General features: G+C 38.5%; 1 protein-coding gene across 1 annotated transcript; it reads right to left on the bottom strand.

The window, feature by feature from the left end:
- Positions 1-372: 372 nt before the first annotated feature.
- capn9 (calpain 9) lies at positions 373-17,054 on the bottom strand. The gene is made up of 20 exons (XM_026932162.3): positions 16,701-17,054; positions 12,607-12,676; positions 10,893-11,011; positions 10,665-10,798; positions 9,700-9,868; positions 9,031-9,114; positions 8,776-8,861; positions 7,903-7,980; positions 7,196-7,356; positions 6,381-6,535; positions 6,082-6,290; positions 5,690-5,726; positions 5,313-5,393; positions 4,190-4,247; positions 4,009-4,073; positions 3,700-3,768; positions 3,277-3,355; positions 2,257-2,373; positions 869-927; positions 373-760 (listed from the first exon to the last, which is right to left on the bottom strand). Exons 1-20 carry the CDS (start codon positions 16,905-16,907, stop codon positions 734-736), a joined length of 2,064 nt encoding a protein of 687 aa, XP_026787963.1. The 5' UTR covers positions 16,908-17,054; the 3' UTR covers positions 373-733.
- Between the last annotated feature and the right edge of the window lie 5,898 nt (positions 17,055-22,952).

Here is a 22,952-nt window from a genome sequence, read left to right as displayed (position 1 = left end):
AATGTGAGTAAATAAATAAATAAGCTTATATATGTATATACAGAATTAGTCATTTATCTCAGATTTTGTATATCTTTATTCTGTTTAAAACAATTATTTCCATAAATATAATATTAATGAACCATTTTATAATTATTTATAATCAGCTCTAACAGAATTTGAACCCATAAATTTAAAAAACTGCAGTATTTGTACTGGAACGGTGTATATCGTACAATATTTTTGCTATAGCTGTATATTAATTTATCTTTCCCTGGGTGAATAAAGTTTATGATTCAAGTCATTCAGCTCACTCTGTTCTTTTGAAATCAAATCCAATTTAAGGTGTCAGCTTTATTATTATGTTCATTCTTGAAAAAACATTTACACAGCTTTTACACAGATTGTGTGTGAATTTATTTATTTTCAGCACAAGCCAGTACTTAAAATCTTGAAAAAAAAAATGATTCACAGTCAGCCAAATCAAACCAAAGCAAACATTTAAAGACCATAACGTGTGTAGGATCAGATTTCTGAGCGTGAATCCAACATCCGATCAATAAAGTCTTCGAATCATTTCCAGTGTAATTGATTTCCCAGGTGAAATTTAATTTCAGTTCGGAGGAATCTGTGTTTTGGTAAAGTTATATATTTCAGAATAGTTCTTTAAGCAACACATGGGCCAGGGCTGTCCTTCTCACTTCCTCAGGTTTTATTCATTCATTCATTCATTCATTCATTTTTCCTCCTCTCTTCAGACATTCATGGCCAGCATCAAAAACTGTAGAAATAAAAACAGTGTTAAACATAGAACACAGGAACATATTAAAAGATTTTTAATCTATTTACAATACTCTGACATGTTTTAGTTCATGTCTCGATCACCTACTTGTTGAAAGTTCATGGTCACTTCTCCTCTGTTTTTTGTGTCCAAGGCTTGGAAAACTCCTACCAAACATAGAAAAAACATTGATTAAAAGACTCATTTAGTAATTTCCCAGCTTTAACACATCTTATTCAAGCTGATAACCAATGAATCATATGAGTACTATCAGAAATATAATGTTAAACCGTGCTAAATCTCCAGTTTCCAGGAATGTTATGTAGTGATGGAAATTTTGACTCTTTTCAGTGAATCAGATCATTTGACTCAGCTCACCAAAAAGAGTCGACTCTTTGAGCTTTTAAATGGCGTATTGCCATTTTCTGTTTTAAAACAACAACAAAAGAAAGTGTGCGATATTATGCCCTGTGTTATTGTTATCTGAAATCATTGTATTAAGTTTTCATTTACTTTTTAATAAACAAACGGCTCATATATATGCGAGTCGGCTCTCGAGGTTCAACTAAAAGAACCGAGTTTAAAGAATCGACTCGTTAGCAAACGACACACCACTCCTGCTTCAATGGAATCAAGTTGCATTCTCTAAATAAAAGTTCGGCAGTAAAACGTGGTCCAATATAGTGATTTATATGTTAGCCAATATTATATAATTTTAAACATAATCTGTGAAATGTTAGCAAATCTATTTTCACTAACATTCCTTCTCCTCTCTCATAGCTAGTTATTGTTAACTAGCATTAACTTATCGTCCTGAGAGCACTGTTGCTAGGCAACAGGGAAACACAGACACTATTGACTATCGCACACATATATTATACCTTTAATAAAGACAGTTTTAAAGCTATATTGACAGTGGAAACGAGACAAAACTGTCAGGAACATCAACATTTCCCTCAGATGTGTTGGAAAATTGATAAGAAAAGACTCCATATGCCTAAAAAATACCCTGTAATTGCACTTAGCATCAACCGCTAACTAAACTTCTGTTGATAAACACCAACACTGAGCCACAGCTTAAGATTTTATTTTCAATTTCTGACTCCCACAAAAATGCACTTGTTCAGATGGAATCTAGGGATGAATACACATTATATTCTGTGTAAACTACATATAACCTTTATCATTAGCTATTTTTTTTTTTACATAAGTTATAATCATTTTCATACTTTCTCCATTCTTCAGGGTTCAAACTTTAGCTTGTCCACATTTATTTACATTTCCATCAAACTTGCCCATTTATTCCTACCATTAAAAAAAAATGAATAAAAGAGCACTAAACTCACTATTGGGTTTCTCTATTTTAAATCCATTTTGACCTGACCTGAGGCAATATGTGCCCTTAATGTACTCTACAATGTGTTCAAAGCAGATACAGTTTCAATTCAGTTTACGGGTCATTAATTCATCATTAATTTGAGTCTCAGGTTACTCACGGAACATGTTCTCCAGTCGGACGATGCAGGTGAGGTAATCATCGAAGTCGATTTCATAATTATCATCTGCGAACCTCAATGCTATCAGCTGAAGCAGTTGATTATTCAGTTGCATACCTTAAAAAATTATCTGAGAGTTAGTAACAGTACGAAGGAGCGTATGAGCTTTGTATTAAACATTGACTGAAACTGCGAAAAAGCAGCACACTTTTTTCTTTAGCTTATCAGCAAACATATCAGATTATCTGGTGAGTTTCCTCACCACTCACTCAAAAAATTCAAAATGTAATTCTGTGGCTATATTGTGCTTTAAAAATCTAGTTTTCACACCACTTCACTGTTGAAAACCAGCACACAGAAGTCTGTAAAGCCAATCAGATTGCCACTTTAAAGATCCTGAAGCTTGTGGCCAGAAAAGTGTACAATAAACACCCATGGCCAAGGGGCAGCGCATCTGAAGCTGACACTGGATTATAGACAACATTACAAAGCTGTGTGCCTCCCAGACATGCTGCAAATGCAGATTTCAATTTGGCTATGATTTGTGATTTATTTAAAAATTAGCCAATGATAATATTGGGCTGGAGTGGAAATTATTAGGGATGCATTAATAGCATTTGTGAATATTCAAATCGCTACAATACTGATATCAGAGCAGTGAGTATTGTCTGATACTTGATACTCAACATCCAAACATCCGAAATATTAAAGACATGATACTGGTGTGCTTTATGACTATTTGTGTTCACATGCAACATCCATGATATGTATGTCACCATCACACACTTTTAAATGTATTAAAATAGGTCAGTGGAGCAGATGGGAAAATTAGTTAAATCCAATGTAATACCAATGGTAATAATATTATAGGCCAATAACTGCTAAAGCAGAGAAAAACGCATCTTTTAGTTCAAGCTTCATCTAGTGAAGATGATAAATATTATTATTAGTAGCAGTAGCAGTAGTAGTAGTAGTAGTTTTGTATGTTGGCGATTAGCTCTCATCAGACCGTGTGCTCACCTGCTGCTTTGAGAGCAGACCGTAGCTCGTAGGAGGACATGCGTCCACTCCGGTCTGTATCAAAAGACAGGAACAACATCTGCAAAACAGGTAGCAGACATTTGACAAAGCATGACAACGTGCAGCACAATGTGACCTTTTCCATGAGATGTTTTCCCTCTTTGTTTCAGTTTTATTCTGACAATAAGCTACTTACAGTTGTCTGTTCTATTAAATGAAGATGTATGTAAACAGTAAAATTGTGTAAGTATCATAAAAATGGCAGAGAATGCTTAACAGGGGAGTTTCTGAATATCTAGTGGCCCTTGAGGAGCCCCACCCACCCCAATCATTTTAATTTGTATGCAAGCCTGATTAAGAATATTGTAATGAGAAAGAAATTAGCTTCTCCTGCTTGAAACAAGAAACCTTTCGGATTCTTACCATCCATTTCTTCAGCTTTTCCCAGAAGACCTTAAACTCCTGAAATTCGATCATTCCCGAGCAGTCCACCTTTCCTTCTGGTTAAGGAAAATCTGGCAAAATCTTAACACGTATTTAACACGTGCCTCCTTTTCATTGAGCTGGAGAGAGGCCGTGGTGTATACAATGAAATAACCGACATCAACTAATTTAACTTCATGATGTTAATATGAGTATTCTCGCAAATAACCAACAGCATCAACATTTCTGTGGAGAGCAGAATATCTGCAGTTCATGTCCCATGTACCATGAACCAGTATTAGAGGATACATCCATCAGGTTGATGATACTGTGACAGGTGTTCAGACTCACGCCATCAAATTTAATCTCTTTCCCTGTCAAATAAAGACATATGAAGCTTTGCAATGAAGGGCATTTGCCTGTTTAGCATAAACGCAGAATGAATCATGTCAAGCTGAGATGTAGAGTAGTTTAATGAAAACAGACTCACTCCTGCTCAGTACTCCGTTTAGGACGTCCTGCAGCTCCCTGGCGCTGATGGCCTGGTCCTACAACCACACAGCAAGAACATCAGTCATATGGCATTGAAAACACTCATGCTAATAGTGGTGCTTTACTTACATTATCATGTGTTTCTTTACAAGGTAAAAAAAAAACAAAGCCTAATCACAAAACCCTAACTCTACCTGAAATGATATGAATATGAAATACACTATCAAGCTGGGTGCAAGTGCAAGTCATAAATCATTTGTTCAAATCGTATAATTATGCTGTCAATATTAAATCACTAATTTATTTCAATTACATGCACAAACGTAATGAAAATTTGATTTTTTTTTTTCATTTCATATTAATGATTTGAAATAAAAAGATTCAAAACAAATCCATAAATGAACACAAATAATACTAGCCATTCAATTAAGTCAAAAGAGAAAGCGTTAGTGTGCATCTATGGTAGCAGATGCGCTGCAATGGCTGAGTTGCATTACTGGAAGATTTATCTCACGTCACACTTAGGAGGTGCTCTTTCACCGTTCAGTCACCTTTTTTGTTGTTTTACCTCCTTTATAGAGTTTTGTGGGTGTCAATAAATCCATTAACGCACTTTGCAGCTTATCCTACACAGGGTCGCAGAGGAGCCTGGAGCCTGGAGCCTATCCCAGGGAACTCGGGGCACGAGGCCAGGGACACCATGGATGGGGTGCCAACCCATTGCAGGGCACAATCACAACACTCACACAACCATTCACTAACTATGGACAATTTGGAAATGCCAGTCAGACTACAATGCATGTCTTTGGACTGGGGGAAGAAACCGGAGTACCCGGAGGAAACCCCCGAAGCATGGGGAGAACATGCAAACTCCGCACACACAGGGCAGAGGCGGGATTTGAACCCCCAACCCTGAGGTGCGAGGCAAACAACCACCAAGCCACCATTCCCCCTACACATGCAAATTTGAAATTTGAAACCATTTACACACAACATTACTAAAAGATTGATAAGTGAGTCCCAATGTGTCCTAGAAGATTTCACATTAAGCAGTTGCTTAACATAATAGTTAGATCTACAGTGAAAAAAGGCACATCTTTGGCCCAAGTTTGTTGTCTTACTGAGCCAGCGATCTGTTCAAACAGCTTCCTCAGGCCTTTCTCCTCATCAGTCTCCTCCTCACGCCGAGTCGGCATTGGTGGCTACAGATCAAAAATGCAATTTTTGTTTAAATTCACAACAAATAATGTGACCAATGGTAAATTAACTGTTCGGTGAGTATGTACAACTTGAAATATGATCTCATTAGGAGTACAGTGAAATGTAGAAAGTGAATAAATGGAGCAAAAAAAACTAGTCTCGATTTGTACAGTATCTTTCTTTAGTCTAACCTTTAGTCAGCCCTCTAGACCTCCCTTGTAGGGAGATAAGGTTTATAGTATAAATAATGAAAATAAAGAAAAGTAAAGAAAAGTTTGAGGTAAAATATATCACTCACATCAGGCAGGTCAGCATCGATAGTGTTGCCCATCTCCCTATTCACACACACAGCATTTGATCAGTATTTTAAGTTCAGACATGAAGTTTAGTCCATATGCCTTGTGTGACAGAGATAAGCTTGTATATTTAGTGTAAAAAAAATTTTCATCATCCACAAAACTCAAGTCGAAGTGTGTTGCTGTTTATGTAATATATTGAATCAAATGCCCAAGTGGCCTAATTTGTGATATGTTCACATGACTATTTGAACCTTATACATTCTATACAAATACATTATACTTTATAGTATACATTTTATTTGCATACTGATTGAGAGTATTGCCTATTTTCACTACTGGAAAGCAAGGAAATGCAGGTAGAATCAATTACACAGAGTGCTAGGGTACATACAATGCTCCGGCTTTGGTCTCAGAGAAGATGCGCACTAGGAAGTCAGCCTCTTGGTGGGGCTGGAAGGTGGTGGGCACCACCAGGTAGTTGCCCGGTGGGAGGGCAAAACGCTCGGACACCTCACGTGTGTTGATGTAGGTCCGGCTGCGTGCTTTTGAACCGTTAAAGCGGAAGAAATCCTTGTCTGCGTGGTCCTCATTATCAGGGGACTGGAGGGAAAACAGTGATAAAGATTCAGACTTCCAAACTCCACACTTGTTTATCCAGAGAGCAGCAGAATGACTCTCGCACTCTCTGACCTGATAGATGGCGAAACCGATGGTCTCCAGGTCGAGCCCCTCCTTGCGCAGTCTGCGCCGGTTCTTCTGCATGAGGGCCACGATGACGCTGCACTGATTATCGTTGTCCGCGTCCTCTAGCTTCAGCTTGAACTGAGGGTTCGTCCAGAAGGTGTCTGAGGAGAAAACACACATGTGAAGTTAATCAGGTGTTAAACAAAAGGGGCTGCAGCCTCACCAACACTTTCTGGCTCAGGATACCACATTGCCATGACTTTCTCTAGAGGGGGGCTAGGAGGAGGTTAGGATGGAGAGTGTGGGATTGAAGGGAGAGGGTTGGACTCCTTCAGTGGCTGGATTTCTAGTGGAAGTTCACCACCATGACTTTAACTAAAACTCTTTTACTTTTTTTGATTTTGGAATTGTATTATATCATCACACCTTTCTTTATAGCCCAATCAACTGACCCCCAGTGTGTCTGTTTTGCTCACACACCTGAGCCTGCACTCCAAGGGTTCTTCAAGGATTCTTTGGACAGCTAATGGGTTTACCATTCTAAATGGACTCTACCTTTTCTGAAAGGGAAACCCTCAGTTTTGTGGGGCTTTACAAACCTAAGAACCCTTGTTCTAGATTGATACAGGTAAAACAGCTGTATGTCCAGTAAAGATATGATTACACCCACCATCTGTTGTGTTACTATTTGCATTAGGCACTGCCTTTGTGTGCAGCAGCTTTCCATAATGTGCTGTTTTTAGGCTTAACCGATTTGCCATGGCCTCCCAATGCTTTCTGAAAGTATAAAAAGTGAGAATTTTTTTAAACTTTGTGCTTACCAATGTAGTTCCTGCAGCCTCCGGCAGTGGAGCCCCGAATCCAGCTGCCCTCCAGCATGTTCACATCCCACTTCTTCTTGTTGTCATCTGTCAGGGAGTCTGGAGTCAGGTTACACAGCTCTACCCTGTCGTAGTTCGCCTTGAAGTCCTCAAACTCCATCCTGCAACACAATAACTGGTGTATTAAATTCTGTGGTACACAATAAGGGACTCCATTTGAACAAACCTTGTTTGATAAGCCCACTTTGTTAACAATGAACAATATTTACACTCTACAACCCTTAAGGATTCAGTTGTCCCTTTGGGGGCATCCTTAACAGAAAGGGTTCTGTGCTACATTTATATTTGCTTGATGCTTTTATCCAAAGTGAGTTACAATTGAGACAATTGAGAAGTTGCAAATTAAGGGGCTTTCTCAAGGACTCAGCTGTGACAACTTGGGAGTGCTGTGACTTAAACTCACAACCTTCAAATCAGCAGCCCAAAGCTTTAAACTGAGCTACCACTTCCCCTAGAACTCTTGAACTCTTTTAGGAAGCTGAGAACCCTTAACTATACATGGGTTGGAATGAATAAAGGCAGAAAGCTTGTACATCATTTAGTTCCATGTGGAATGTTTCAGTTATGAACGTCGATCAGAACAAAGCAGGGCTATCACAGTATACGTTCAAATCATTTGTGATGAAGAATCAGAGCAAAGCTCATACCAGAACTCTCCATCATCTGTGGAGTTTTCAAGCAGTCTGATCTTATCTGCTTTATCAACGATACTCCACTCTCTGGAACTGCAAGGAAACAGGAACACATTGGAAACTTATTGATATAATATTGATTTACATATAATATCCATCTTGTGTACAGTATATAATTGTAAAGTTAAACCACATCCTAGGTTTACAATTAGGATACATATATCTCTAGATCCAAGTCTTCCTACAGCATATTAAAGCAATACAAACTGATCAGCCAAGACATGTTTGGGTCAATAATGAAGCTAAAAAGTAATAGAAGTCACTTTCTTTAACCGACACTGTTAAGCTCCATAATCTGTTTTTTTTTTTTCTTTTCAGTTTAAATTGGCAATATTATCACCGTTATAATCTTTGCAGTATAATTCCAAGTTCAAACATTAGGAGGCGGAGCCTAAGAGGCAGAACAATACCAAACTGCCCTGATGAATAAATTCATTGTGCTTGCTCAACATGGCAGCGTCCATACCGTTCCACTATTCAGCTACACTGTTCACTGTTTATAGATGACAGGAAGACCTGCTGTGTCTTAAACCACATCAGCAAGTTGGTGAGATATCACTGAAAAATGAATGTGGTTTGAGGCAGAAGTTTACAGAGAAAAAAAATGTTTTGGTGAGACTGATGTCCATTATTTGTTAGCTTTATTAGCCTCGTAGCTTGAGTGCAAGACTAAAGAAGCAAACATCAGACACAAAATATGTCTTGGCTGATCGATAATTGTCAGATTACATCTTTAAAAGCAAATGTATATTGTTACAAAAAGAGTGACTTAGTATCTTTTCAGCTCTGGTCTTTTTTATGGTGAAATCACGATTAGGAGGGTCGTACTTATCGCTCCAGGGGCCGTTCCATTCCACCTGACCCCAGGGGTTTCTGATACGGACAAGTCGCACTTTCCCCCCTCTATAGTTCACCTGAAGAAAAAGAACAACACAGAGAGGTTTTGAGAAAAAGATTCAGAGGCTATTTATATAAGCTGAAAGCACAAATTAATTTTCCTGTCAACAGTGTATCAGCTTTTATGCATATGAAGACCGTTAGCTACACAGGCAGTGCGATTGAAATGAGAGCTGGTGTAATTACCTCTGCCAGCCCGGTGATGGAGTAGGCATGACCTTTGACCAGGCCTGTGGAAGTCTGAGCTTCTGATTCAGCTGAGCTGGTGATCTAGAGAGAGAGAGACATTAACTTAAAATCAATGTGTTAACATGATAAGTTATTGTTTATTCTTATTAGCATACATTTTTTTGTTGATGCTGACATTTAGCTTTTTTACTTTTACATTTCTAAGGCTAAAGATCCATATAAAGATCCGGCATCTTTTTCATTCATTGCCTGAAACCTAAAATTAAGTGTTTCCTTTTCAGGGCTTCAACTAGAACCCCTTTAGGAAGCGAAGAACCCTGAACTATCCAATGAACCGTTGATGGAGCAGTTTATCTAAGTGTGTATCATCAAGAATGTTTAGTAGTGCAGCTGCAATTACACTATGATCTATGAATTTACCAGAATAATATCAAGAAAACAAATAAAACTCTAAGTACCAATAAAATTCTACATTTTTGTCCAGCTCTACACTCTTACAGGAAATTTCAAACTAGAGTTTTTTTTTAATGTCTTCCTTGGGAAATCAACAGACTGTTTCTATTCCAGTGTTCCAACCTAGTACTCTAGTCATGAAGAAGTCCAAACTAGATAAAATTGGAGGGTGAATGTGCACCGCTTTTGTTGAAACTTTTGCCTCATTCTTACGTCTATGGAGCAGCCCATCATAGATCCTCTATCCAGCGCCTTCTTCAGGATAACGAAAAGGTCTGTGGGAGCTTTCTTGGTCTCGTACATTTCTCCGACTCCACCAGTGAAGTCCTCCATGGCCTCCAGGGTGCTGCCTCCCTTCAGAGCCTCGTAGCTGCCGTTCAGTCTGACACACAGAATAAACTACAGCTCAGGACCACACCCCTTAAAAATACAAGGGACTTAAACATGCGATCATTTTCTAATGAGGTTCATATTATTCTTGTGGCCACAATCTGCAGTCCAAATTGGAAATAATTGGTGGCTGTCCAGCATCTACGTGAACTCACCAGAGTTTCCTTCCTTTGTATGTAAACTGGGCGGGGCTATTTTTGGGTAAAAAAAAAACTCTTGTGTATGCTTTCCCTCACCAATCACAAGGCTGTTCTTCAACAAGATTTTATTGATCCTCTGAATGCCAAGCTAACTGAGTGAGCAAAAAAGGTGATCTACTGAACAAGTGAAAGCTAATTACAAAGCTACAAAGCTAACCTAGTGAGTGAAAGCTAAATAATAACTGGAAACAATCTGGCAAACAAAAACAAACCTAGCAAGCAAAAGCTTTCAAGGGAAAGCAGACTAGTGAGAGAAAGCAAACTAGCAAAAGAAAGCTAGGCAAACTAGCAAGCAAAGGCAAATATGATGCAATTCGTGACTGATATGCCAGTGAAAAAATGTAATATCATGAGTGAAAGAAACCTAGCGAGCTAAAATACCAACTAGCCAACTAACAAGTCAAAGCAAGCCTAGTGAAAGAAAGCTAACTTGGTATATGTTACCTCAGTGAAACTAGCAAACTAGCAAGTGAAAGATAGCCTAGCAAAGCAAGCTAACTAGTGACCAGTGAAAAACATTAACCTAATGAGAGAAAGCCAATGTAGTAAGTGCTACCCTAGTGGAAAACAACTAGACATAGGTCATACTTGGCATAGGCCTTCTCCAGCAGCGCGCTCCAGAACTCGTTGTTCTCGGCTGAATGGAGGAACACCAGTTTGTTCCTCACACACGGCAGCCTGTCGTCTATAACCACATCCAGCCATCGGTTATGCTGCCAGAACTATAATAGACACACACACTTACTTCAGTTTATTCAGTCATTATTTTATTCAGGTGTTACATTGATACCAAACCCTGGGGCTGCTGAGCTTCACCTGGAAGTGAAAGATGCCAGCGTAGCCGAGATCAAAACTCTGGTCAGGTGGTACAACCCTCGTCAGGATCTCCTTTTGCAGTGTCAGGGAGGCGATCGCTGCTAACAACCAACAGTCTCCTACACACACACACACACACACACACACACACACACTACACAGTCAGTATCTCCTTTCTGGAGATACACTGTTTCTACACTGCTTTTAAAACAGCTGCATGGGCACAAGGTATAAGATGACACTTATGAGAAATGAACATATCCAAATGTTAAAAACTGTCTAATCTCTAATTTCTATAACACAAAAAGATTAGGATCAGTAGGTTCTCTTTGGCTTTGATCCTGTTATTCAATTTGTAGAATGACTAATGTGATTATGTGTAATTACTTTTTAAAACAACATGTGATAATTGTGTCATAATTAAAGATTAAAGATTGTCAAACTTTATTGAGAACCCCTGAGATGGTCAGAATGCTCAAAGAAGAGAATATACTGTAAAAACACCTGAGCTGTCCTGTAAACTAACACAGAGATGTGCACAGGGCACAAAACTGTTCACTGCCCAGTTAAAATCTGATTTTCCGTGCCATTTCACTAAGCCCTGTTGGATATAGAAGGGATATAGCTCATATAGAACCACCGTTATACTTTTACACAGTAAAATATGGGAAAATGGAAATCCAACAAGAGAAGCAAACAAGAGGCAAAGGATAACCCTCAGCATGGTGCTCCCACCACCATGCTTCATTTTAGGGAAGGTGTTCTCAGGTGAGTAATGTTGGGTTTCCATCAAATGTAGAGCTTTGTGCCAAGGACAAAAATGTTCAAATATGGTTTCATTAGACCAGAGAACCCTTTCCCATACGTTTGCTGAGTCTCCAAACCGCCTTTGGCAAATTCTGAATAGGTTTTCATATGGCTCCCCACTCATCCATAAAGCCCAGCGTTGTGGAATGTCCAGGCTATAGCTGTCCTGTGACCAGCTTCTCCCATCTGAGCTGTGGATCTCTCCAGCTCCTTCAGAGTTACCCTTGGCCTCTTGATTCTCTGACTAATCCCCTCTTTTGGTAGACTGCTTCCTCGAGGCAGAGTCTTGTTTGTGCTTTAATGGTACATGGTGAGATATTGAAAGTTCTTCATGATGCTGTTTGTTTAGGTATGTTCCCTAACAAACTCATGTGACACTTTCATTACGCACAGGTCGACTCCATTTAACTAAATATGTCACTTCTGATGGTGACTAATTTAGGAGTGACTGCAATACATACGCACTCACAACTAACATTTTTTATTTCTAAATAATTTCGTGTGTGACATATAATCATATGACATATAATCCCAACTCAGTCCATTTCAGTTCCAGGATATAACACTACAAAATGTGGAAATGTTCAAGGGGATGAATACTTATGCATGGCACATGTGACAGAATAAAGGAAAAATACTACACGTGCACATGTAGTGTATAACCATTGTGCCTCACATGCATCCAAAAAAAAACACACCCACTGTGAATAATCTATAAACATGTATCTGAAGACTGGAACATTATGAGGCAGTATTCTTGGAGCTCCAGTGCAAAACTAAGGTGGATGTCAGACGCTCTTAGTTTTTAGACTCACTGGTTGTCATCTCAACTTCAAAGCTATACTACATGAAGTATTGACTAATGAAAGTAGGTAAGCAATTAAACACTTATACATGCAATGCTCACCCAGCTGTCCTTGACATATGTCTGTCCTGTCCGCTCCTCCAACAATGAACTTAGGATCTTTGCAGATTTCCTACATTAGAGATAGAGAGAGAGAGAATGGGGAATTAAGAAGGAAATAAATGCATGGTGATGATGTGACACACTGGAATGCTGTTAAAGCGCATTATTGGGAGGAGGGCAGGGAAGCTGTTTCTGCAAGGTGTGGTCACATTTTTACTGCTGTGACCGATCTAGTGAAAAAAATGACAGACTGTCTCACACACACACACACATTTCTTTTACTATACTTGTGAGGACCTTGCATTGACATAATTAATGCAGCTAATAAATACTATGCTACTTCTAAATCTAACCCTAATCTTAACCTCAGCAACCATCAAAAAAACCTTTCAGATCTTTTAGTTTTTTAATAAAAGCTGCAGTTTCTGCATGTCTCTAAAAGCGGTTTTCCTTATGGGGACCAGCCAAATGGAGACCAGCCAAATGGGGACCAGCCAAATGGAGACCAGCCAAATGGGGACCAGCCAAAACTGTCAGATATTCCCATTCTTTTGGAGACAGTTGGTGCCCACCAACATGTAAATCATGCCCACAAACACACACACGCACACACACACACACATTCCTATGGCCTGTGATTGGACAACTTTAAATGCTCATGATTGTTGAACCACATTTTTCACTCGGGCGTTCACCTGTGTGTGTGTGTGTGTGTGTGGTGGTAATCTGAACTAAAACCTGAATCATACATCTTCAATTAAATTAAGAAATAAACCCTTTAATATACATTCTAATCATAAAACTAACCGTTACAGCTAATCAGCATTAATTATGTTGTACATTAGCACTGCTAATCAAAACTTGCCCAAACACGCTGAAGAAGAACTTCACCCAAAAATTTACACAATACCCAAAGTAGCCACCCAGCATTGTGAACGTGAAGTCTTGCTAATTTGCTAGCATTCTTTCCTGCCATGTTAGCATGTTGGGATGTGTGAAGTATTCCTTTAAATAAACATGCCTTTGCATGACAATCCGCTGCATGAGATCCAAGAAATTATTTGCAAAACATTACTGAGAAGTGCTCATGGTGTTCATCACACCCACTGTGTATAACCTTATGACTCAACTAGTCATCAGTTTATACTTAAGTGTAATTGTTTTTATAAAGATGACTTAAGGAGTCAGTTTGAAGCAATGTTTTTTTAATTAACAACCCACAAGTTCACACAATGAAACAGTGTTCGCTGACAGCTGAGGAGCTCCCGACTTCACAATACTTCAATATGAAGAGCTAATTGCAATCTTGGAAAATACAAATCCTGCCAAATATATACATATTTTCTCCTGACCAGTTGACTGAACTAGAAAAACTCGTTGTCGTAGTGAGAGAAGCAGCAGGCGAAAGAGGAATGTACATTGTTTTATTCACTATAATCCATAAAGCCATATGAATCAGTGGGTTGAGTAATAATATCTACATATTAAAGGAATATTCCACTGATTTTCAACGTAAATCTCTGTTTCTACGGTATCTGTAACATATATGTGATTACCACAGAGAAGAATTTCAGCACATTTTCCTGAACTGAGAAAAAAACAGAAAACCGTTTATATAAAACTCAGTTATAATGCAGGTCTAAGGGCAGTTGTTGAACTCTGTTAACAAAAGTTTATGCTCTAAATTTGAGCTCTAATTCCATATAATTCATCCTTTCAGAGACAGGATTACTTTTTCAGGATTTTTTTTGTCTGGCTCAATTTGGTGAATGGACTTTACAGGGTTGGAAAATTGTATAAAGCTCCAAAGAAAATCTTTGGGAAGACTGTGTCTCATATCAATCTCATCCTAACATTTATTGTTCCAGAGTCACGCATCTAATGGAAGTCTAGGGCCAGTTGTCAAGAAATGATTTAAAAAAAACGTATATATATATATATATATATATATATATATATATATATATATATATATATATATATATATATAATTTTTCTAAAATAATTTCTTGACAACTGCCTCTAGACTTCCATTATATTCTTATAATATTCTTATATTCTTCTCTGTGATAATCACACATATGTTACAGATGCAGTAGATAGAGATTTACATTTACATTTACGGCATTTGAGGGACGCTCTTATCCAGAGCGACTTACAGAAGTTACAGAGATTGGGTTGGTAGACTTTAAAGTATTCCTTTACAGCAGGTTAATTTTCTCAATTTACACATCCATTTAGGTTTTATACATTCACTCAATTCAAGATTCAAGCTAAACCAGCTAAACTAATTCAAGGTTTAGCTTCATGCTTTGATACATCAGCATGACAACATGTCCACCCATCTTTAAGATTGTTGGAGCCAATGAAGCCAGATGATAATTTTGGTCATGTTTTTGATCAATTGATTCACATGATTGATCCATGGTTCAGTCATGAGCTTGGGTTACTGCCTGTGTCGAGTTTTGCATGTTCTCCCCATTTCAGTATGGGTTTCCTCTGGATTCTCCCAACAACATGCTTGTGGATTAGTCACTGTCCCAAGCCCCTAGGTGTGAATGAGGCTGTGAATGAATGTGTGAGTGAGTGAGTGTATGAATGAATGTGTGAATGTGTGTGTGAGTGAGTGTATGAATGAGTGTGTGAATGTGGTGCCCTGCATTGGATTGGCGTCCAGTTCAGGGTGTGTCCTCGCCTTGCTCCCAGTGTTCCCGTGGATCCACCACGACCTTTCTACCAAGATGTTTGGTGTTTGATGTTTGCGCATCTATAATTTTGCACTTGAGCTAGGTGGCCAAAACTATTCCAACTATTCGTTTATAGCAGACATTAGGCTTCTCAGCGTGTTGATCCAGCATCTTTCCAGCAGTAAGGCGTTCACCCTATCGGTCGGAGCCTGCGAGTCTGAATGCCAATGATGCCACAGCCATTTGTAGCCGGGAGCCAAGGAGTAAAATCTGCTGTGCTCTCTGGGTAGGAGGGGCATACTCTGTCTCCCCTGTCAATCACAGCAACACGAGTATGAGGAAGGGGGCGGATAGCGCTTTCCTCCAAGTGTGTTACACTGTCCTGTGATGCAGCATGAGCAGTTTGAAAAGATATTGTTGGCTAGCTTCTCAGAGAAAGCACGCGTTAGCCTTTACCCTCCCTGATTGGAAGCTGTTGTATGATAGGGGAGAGATGACTGGTGGGTGGGAATTGGCAAGTTACCAAATCTCTTCTCTTTTGCCAAGGGAGACCCTGATCTCGTTCATTTAATAGTACCGTTACTTTTTGAGTTACCTGAGGTTTGGAATAAACTGATTCAATTCAAGTGATCAGTCAAACATGCTATTAACTCTAAAAAACTAGATAGTCAGTATAATAACTTTGATATGATTTGCACGACTGTACAAAACCCACTTGCTACGCTTCACAAATCCCTGGGGGTCCCTGGACCCCACTTTTGAAAACCTGTGGTGTAAGCAATAAGGATCATTTTCCCTTAATAAGCTGAATCCAGATTAGTTGGTAAAACGCTAGACTCTGTTGACTAAATTGGGGTTTCTCACTTATCATGGAAGCTTGCTGATAACTACTGAGTATAAGCTGTTGAGGGATAAGAGTCCACTCAGAGAAGCCTTGAATGATTCAGGAGCTAGACATGGGTCCTGCCTGGGCTAAAGCTTTTCTCTCGAGGCTCAGGATGTCCAGGTTCACCTGTCTGGCCCTCACAGTGGCGCTCACAATTTTCTAATTACAAGCCCAAAACTTTCACACTGCGCTAGAACCGCCCTGATTTTGTCTGAAAAGTGGCTAATATCAATAACATACCAGTCATGCTTCTTGGCCATTAGTGTTTGAATGGACGTTGAAAAGTATCCACTTAAAACCATGCTCTTGTAGGATTCAAGAGTCTGAGTGCAAGTCTACGACGTTTTTAATTTCATTGATTATGGAAAAAACACAAACAGACAATTTTATTCAAAACCAAAACAAATTAATTTGTAGATGTTTGACTGAAATATTTCTTGCTCTTGACAACTGACAAAATAAACACAGCTCTTGATATTGCACTCAGATTCTTGTTCTCTATGGTGTGGTTCTGTACGTACCCCGGGTCTCTTCCATTCGAAGTTGACAGGGACGCTCTGGCTGAAGAAGAGAGATGAGCCTTTGGCAGGGAAATCAGGATCCTCAAACAGCTGCTTCCTCTGCAGGCACTCCTGCCTCAGCTGCTCGTAGGTCTTTCCATCAGCCTGTGTGCTCTCAGCTTGGATCTTGGTTCCTGAGGTGCTGAACAGAGTGGAAGCAGAAGGCATCCTCACACCTGCTGCAGGATACACGCACACTGGAGCAAAGAGAAGACGAAACAAGGGCCTGACAATGCAGTAATCGACTGACACAAGCTCACCGTGCCTGAGTTGACTGACACCCAGCTGTGTGTGTGTGTGTGTGTGTGTGTGTGTGTGGACAGGCTTAGCAGGTTGTTCAAACTTCTAGAAAAGAAACTGGTTTGACGTCCTCGGTGAAAGTCACCACGCCTGTGGACACTCCCGCTGTGTGAGGCGTGAGAGCTACTATGAGACATGTGGAATGCTGTAAAGTTGGAAAAACCTCTATCACACCAGAGGAAACTACAAATATAAGCACTATTAATACTTATTTACTGCTTATAATTGAGTCATAGACCTTTATTTACTGGTTTTTGATTGGCTGAGATGGTTCTAAAGGGAGTGTAACAGCAATGCGCTGATTTAAAACGGAGTATCTGTATCACACCAGATCAGTATCCAATCGGATTTGACATCTAGCTGACCATTTCCTGTTTTGATGAGCAAAGACTAGTTTGATATTTCACATTTCCCTAGCTGAGAGCAGTCGTGAACTGGAGTGATGTAGCTGAGGCTGAGGAACTGTCAGAGCCAGAATTCATACACCATGCTGACATTTCTACCGCCTTTTCCTATGTTTGGGGCATACTGTAGCCACGCCTACTTCAGGTTTAAATCCAAATACAGATACGGATATTTGGAGCACTAAACAGATACTGATAGTGGCATTGTGGTACACCGATAATACACATATACCTCATATGTTCATACTTGTTCTTATGATATAAGGACATTTTTAAAATAGCAGGGAGGGTCTGTAAGTACACATTTAAATTTCAAAGTGATCAATCATTAATGCTCGAAGGTACTCTCACATTTTTTAACAGAAAAAACATCTTAGCTGGAACACCATTTGTGCTGAAAAACAAAAAAATAGTGGCTCATGCTATGTGCACACTGTAACCATAACAACTCTCCTCTTACAAGTCCTAGCTAGTTTCTGCTAACTAGCTAGCATAGCCTTCTATCTATACTAGTAATTCAGATGGAATAAATATTGGTGTAACTCTGGTGATAAGGTGGTTGTTTGCCTTCACTGTAGCTTTAGAGGCAGAAAATCAAGAGAATTTGAGCTGCTTGTGTGATCTGACTGTAGGCAGGTACAGTGAAAGTGGAACGTCGCATCTCGTACCTTGCAGCCGCTTAAACGTGTCGAACAAACATGCGTTAAAAGTTCGCTGGTGGTTGAGAAAAAATAGCAAGCTGCCTAAAGGTCCACTCTGTAATATTTAAAGTGTTCACAGACCTGTTGCAGTTATATAACCTCAAAAATGCCCTAAAGACTCACTGTATTGCTATGCAATGTATCTGGGTCATTCTACAGAAACGTCCACTGTTGGTATGGCAAGATGTCTTAAAATTTATTTCTTTTTCTAACATTTAAACGTAGACCACATTATTAGATTACCTTTTGACTTTATGAATACACATAAATGACAGCTTAATGAATTTTTATATTATTTGTACATTTATTTAAAGACCGCATGTACCATTTTTTTGTCACTGGTGTTACCTTACTTCTTTGGCAATATTAAAGGTTTTTATGAAATATTATTTCTCATTTTTTTCAGCACATGTAGTCAGAGTTACAGAAAAATAATGATAATGCAACAAATAAGGAGATTATGTATTATTTATTTTAATCAGGTTTGTTTAAAGTGTGACTGAATGATGTTAGTTCATTTGCACAAACATGTATTTGCTATAACAATGAAAATATTTGAAAAACAGTTATAAAAAAGTAATGATGCAATCCTTTAAATCTTAACTCTTGAGAGTAGCAGAATTCAATGGATGTAAAATTATTATCATGTCACTTGTGACACATTTTATAGAATGTGACAGAAAAAAACACACAGTAACACCAGTGACACAATTAATCACCAGTGACATACATAAGACCAAACATCCTTATTCTTCAACTATAAAATTACTAAATTGTTACATTTGGCAATTAGTGAAAGTAGTTAGTAAAAGAACATAAACAACATTTTAAAACATTTGAACTAAAACAACTAAAATGTACAACAAAGTACATTGTCTAAACTGCAGTTGTCCGCTGCTATTTTATGTCATGCTATTATACTAGGTTATGACTAAAAGGTGTAAACTTTGAACTGTCCTCATTTTACATTTCATGGTGCCTTATTTTACTTGCCCAACTGCCCCATAATGAACTCCCAGAATCGCTTATCAATTTGAACTGAACGCTTATTCAGTGCCTGGGGCTCTGGAATCAGGCATATGATCTGGTCATCACCGTACCAGTTAACATCATCTCTGGGGCTTGGATAGGTGATAGGGAAAGATAGTGCAAAAGGGGTATGTGAGATGGTATTGGTGTGAATATCCAGGGAAGCAAATCCAGATGTGACAGATGATAATGTAATGGTGTGTGTGTGTGGTATTGTATGCTATGTACTTTTATAACTATGATTCACAGTTTCACCACTGATTTCTGTATTTGTAACAGTTCAGTTTGTACCTTGAAATGCTGGGTGATCTATCTGGTGATGATGGGGGGGGGGGGGGGGGGGTCAATGCTCCTGCTCTGACTCTTTGCTTGCATCTTTGCTGACGGACCCTCCATGCCTTACGTTCACTTCTCTTCCCCCTTTCACTTAAATCGCTTATTCTCTTTCTCTTTTTTGTTTCAATGTCTCTGACATAACTCTGTTTCCTTTTCTGCAAGTATTCTGCTCTACGTTCAGGATCAGCATCTTACTGATCTTCAATGGTGTTACCCGTAAAGAAGGTAACACCAGTGACTGTAACACCAGTGACAATTTTCATGAAAAATGCATTTTACAAAATGGCTGCTGCAAGGTATCAAACCACATGTTGTCAATCATGGTATACTCACTAAATTAAGTAGTTTAATCCATTTGTACTCTAGTTTTTTACAATTCCCTAACCATAAATTAGGTCATACCAGTGACTTCAACTAAAAGCTTCGTAATCATGAGATAAATGAGAAAATTTCTGATAACTGAAAAGAGACAGTGGACTTACCATGGGTCTTTCTTCATAGATCTTCAGGAAATAGGAAGGGGGTAGTCGAGTGATGTAATCAGTGTGATTTTTATTTCAAAATGAAAGATTTTTGTTAAACACCAGTGACACAACTCCAGGGGACCACTATTTTCATTATATATTTTATAATATTTATTTGGCATTTTGTTTTTTTATGTCATTTACATCATATATTTGATAGTTATGAATAGACTTTGATATTCTAAATGGTAGAAAACCCTGTTTTTGACCTCAAAATAAAGCACTTTCCCTCTGTAAATGGCTGTGGGGACGAGCAGGTGCTTTTGTGGTGCTTGGAATTCTATATAATTAATTAAAAAAAATAATGCCACATTGTTGGCTCAAGAAGGTGTAATTGTTCAAATAACATATTGTTTAATTTTAAAATATAAAAAAATTGTGTTTTTCAAGTGTAATATTTCTGTAAAGGCTAGGGACAGAAAAATGGATGTTTCCATAGAATGAGCCATCTCTGCAATACAATCATCATTTCAAGCTCCCTGTTTACATTTTTCTGGCCCAGAAATTAGTTTGAATAATTGGGTACAAAACTAAAGAAGCAAAAGTTGGACTCCAAATATATTGTGATGTGAGCTGATCTGATCAGCTACGTTTGGGGGGTGGGGGTGGTGATTGTTGGGCTAAACTATACCTTTAAACAAAAAAAAATTATAAAAACACCCCAGTAAAAAAACAAAAATTCTAATTATTGAGAAATCAGTAGCAGATTAGTATTGGCTGATATTAAAATTATATTGAAAATTAAAAAATGTAGCATCTGTCTGTTGCTAATGTGTACCCAAAAATGATCTTCATTTACTGACGAGCTCTAATATCTCAGAACATTTCACAAAAATATTAGCTCTCATTCTAGGATCAGCATAAATCAAGAAACTGGTGGACTGTACGTGTATTTCTGTACTGCTTCCATCCTTTCACTCTGGTGTCCGCTCCCCATCATTACATTTCCATTATGTAAATCAACAATTTGTGTATCATTAACGCTGAATTGTTTAATTGGATCCTAATTAGCAGAGCTATTCAAATCATTGTTTTAGCACATAATCAGTAATAAAGTCAGCACACTAGAAACCTGGAGTGTTTCTACAAATAAACACCAGCAACGCTGCTTTCTACACATATTTCACAATGAGCTATTTACATCTTTAACTATTATAAGAAGGATAAGCACGGTTAATTGGTGTATGAAAAAGTGCATGTACGTATAAACATTAAAAATCTCTTGACAGTGCTACACCCAGCCCCGGACGCAAAAAAAGTAAAAACAGAGACATCATCTTTCAGAGATTTCAGAGATACGGTCAGAATCAGTTTCACAGCGACGTGTCAGACATGTTTTTCCTCTTTAAAGCCCTCTTCTCACCGCCCTTTTCACTTCCACTGAAAACGCTGCCAAGAATGTATAGCATGCAGCACACATAGTTAGAAAGGTATCTTCACCCCATTGTACACTCTCTGGCATTTTACTTACTCATCTGCATGCTTTTTTAATCTGAGCACATTCGTAAACAGCAGGCGGAAATCCTTCATGTAGTAATACAGAACTCAAGGTAAGCAGGTAACACTGATTAGCAAAGGGTGTGTTGAAAATTACTAAGCCAAACTCTGTGCATTTGAGTGTAACATTGGGAATAAAGGTTCTCTGTAGTTTTAACTGGGGATCCATTGATACCACTTCTTCCGGTTTTTCGGTATTCATTGATACTGATACCAATACTGATACTATAATGAATAACATACTTAGTATTAATCACTCAGAGGCATCATGGAACATTTTATTTAGCTCTGGTCATGTTGGTTTCTTCCATGTGTTGCTAGTAAAGAGCTCCTTGTGCTGGGTTCTTTGTTTAATATGTTTTGGCATTTAAAACGTATCTTTTTTTTTTAAATAGAGATCGTGAGGGTGGACGACGTGGGCGAGCAGAGCGACATCAGCGCGCGTGGCCAGTAAAAATGACCGTAAGACTCGAGAGTAAAGTGTAGACCCTAAGCGTGCACACATTTCTCAGTGCTTAGTGCTCGCTGAACTGAAGTGCTCGCACATGTGACGGTTCATCTGCACTTTCACATCACTCCTGTTTGCTCATAAATACCTGTGAGTGTGCAATTCACAGATCCTGATACTTATTTTAATGATCATGCCGGCTGATGCTTCTCTGCACACTCACGTCTTCCAACCTCTCACTCTCTATATTTAAGATACTGTTTAAACACCTTAGATGTACTGTAGGAAGATGTTGTATTTCCTCCTCTTGATATTTTCATACAGCAGTTTACTCTGGTTTGCTTTGATTGATGTCATTCTTCACGAAATACGTCCAGATTGCTGTCATTTCATGTTGTCTTGTTTGTTAGCGTAATAAAATATGCTAACATGTCACAAAAGTTTTTGGTATCAGAGCATTTTTTTTTTGAAAGTATGATATTACAAATTGACAATATTGACATTTACTGTGTATCAGGCGTCTGTTTACATTCTTCTGACCCTAAAATTAGCTCCACCACCACCTAAAACCAAACTGTTCAGTCGTACATTCAACCAGGAGTGGGGTGAGGGGAGGCTGAAGACTTGTCAATGTTTGTATTGGAATTGCAATTCACCTTACGTGCAGCAGAAGGCGATAAATATTACAAACTGCCTCTTTAAAGGTACAATCCGTGATTACTGTGCAATTGCATAGTAACCTTACCACAAAAAAAAATTCATAGATCAACCATGTATTCATAATGGAGTAAGAAAGACAAAAGAATATGACAGAAATGTGACTCCAGACATACAAGAATGCTTGAACTTTACCAGAACATCTGAAGAGTTTATTCTTCATTCTGAGATGTTATGTGCCATCTATAACAAATCTCTCAAAGCAGGTGTTAAACATTAACATGCCCTAATACAATAATATAAAAAAAAAAAAAAAA

Source organism: Pangasianodon hypophthalmus, chromosome 26 (genome assembly GCF_027358585.1).
Source record: "Pangasianodon hypophthalmus isolate fPanHyp1 chromosome 26, fPanHyp1.pri, whole genome shotgun sequence".
Lineage (NCBI taxonomy): Eukaryota > Metazoa > Chordata > Actinopteri > Siluriformes > Pangasiidae > Pangasianodon > Pangasianodon hypophthalmus.
The sequence above is the reverse complement of the archived record's forward strand: the minus strand, read 5'-3'. Positions and strand labels throughout refer to the sequence as shown.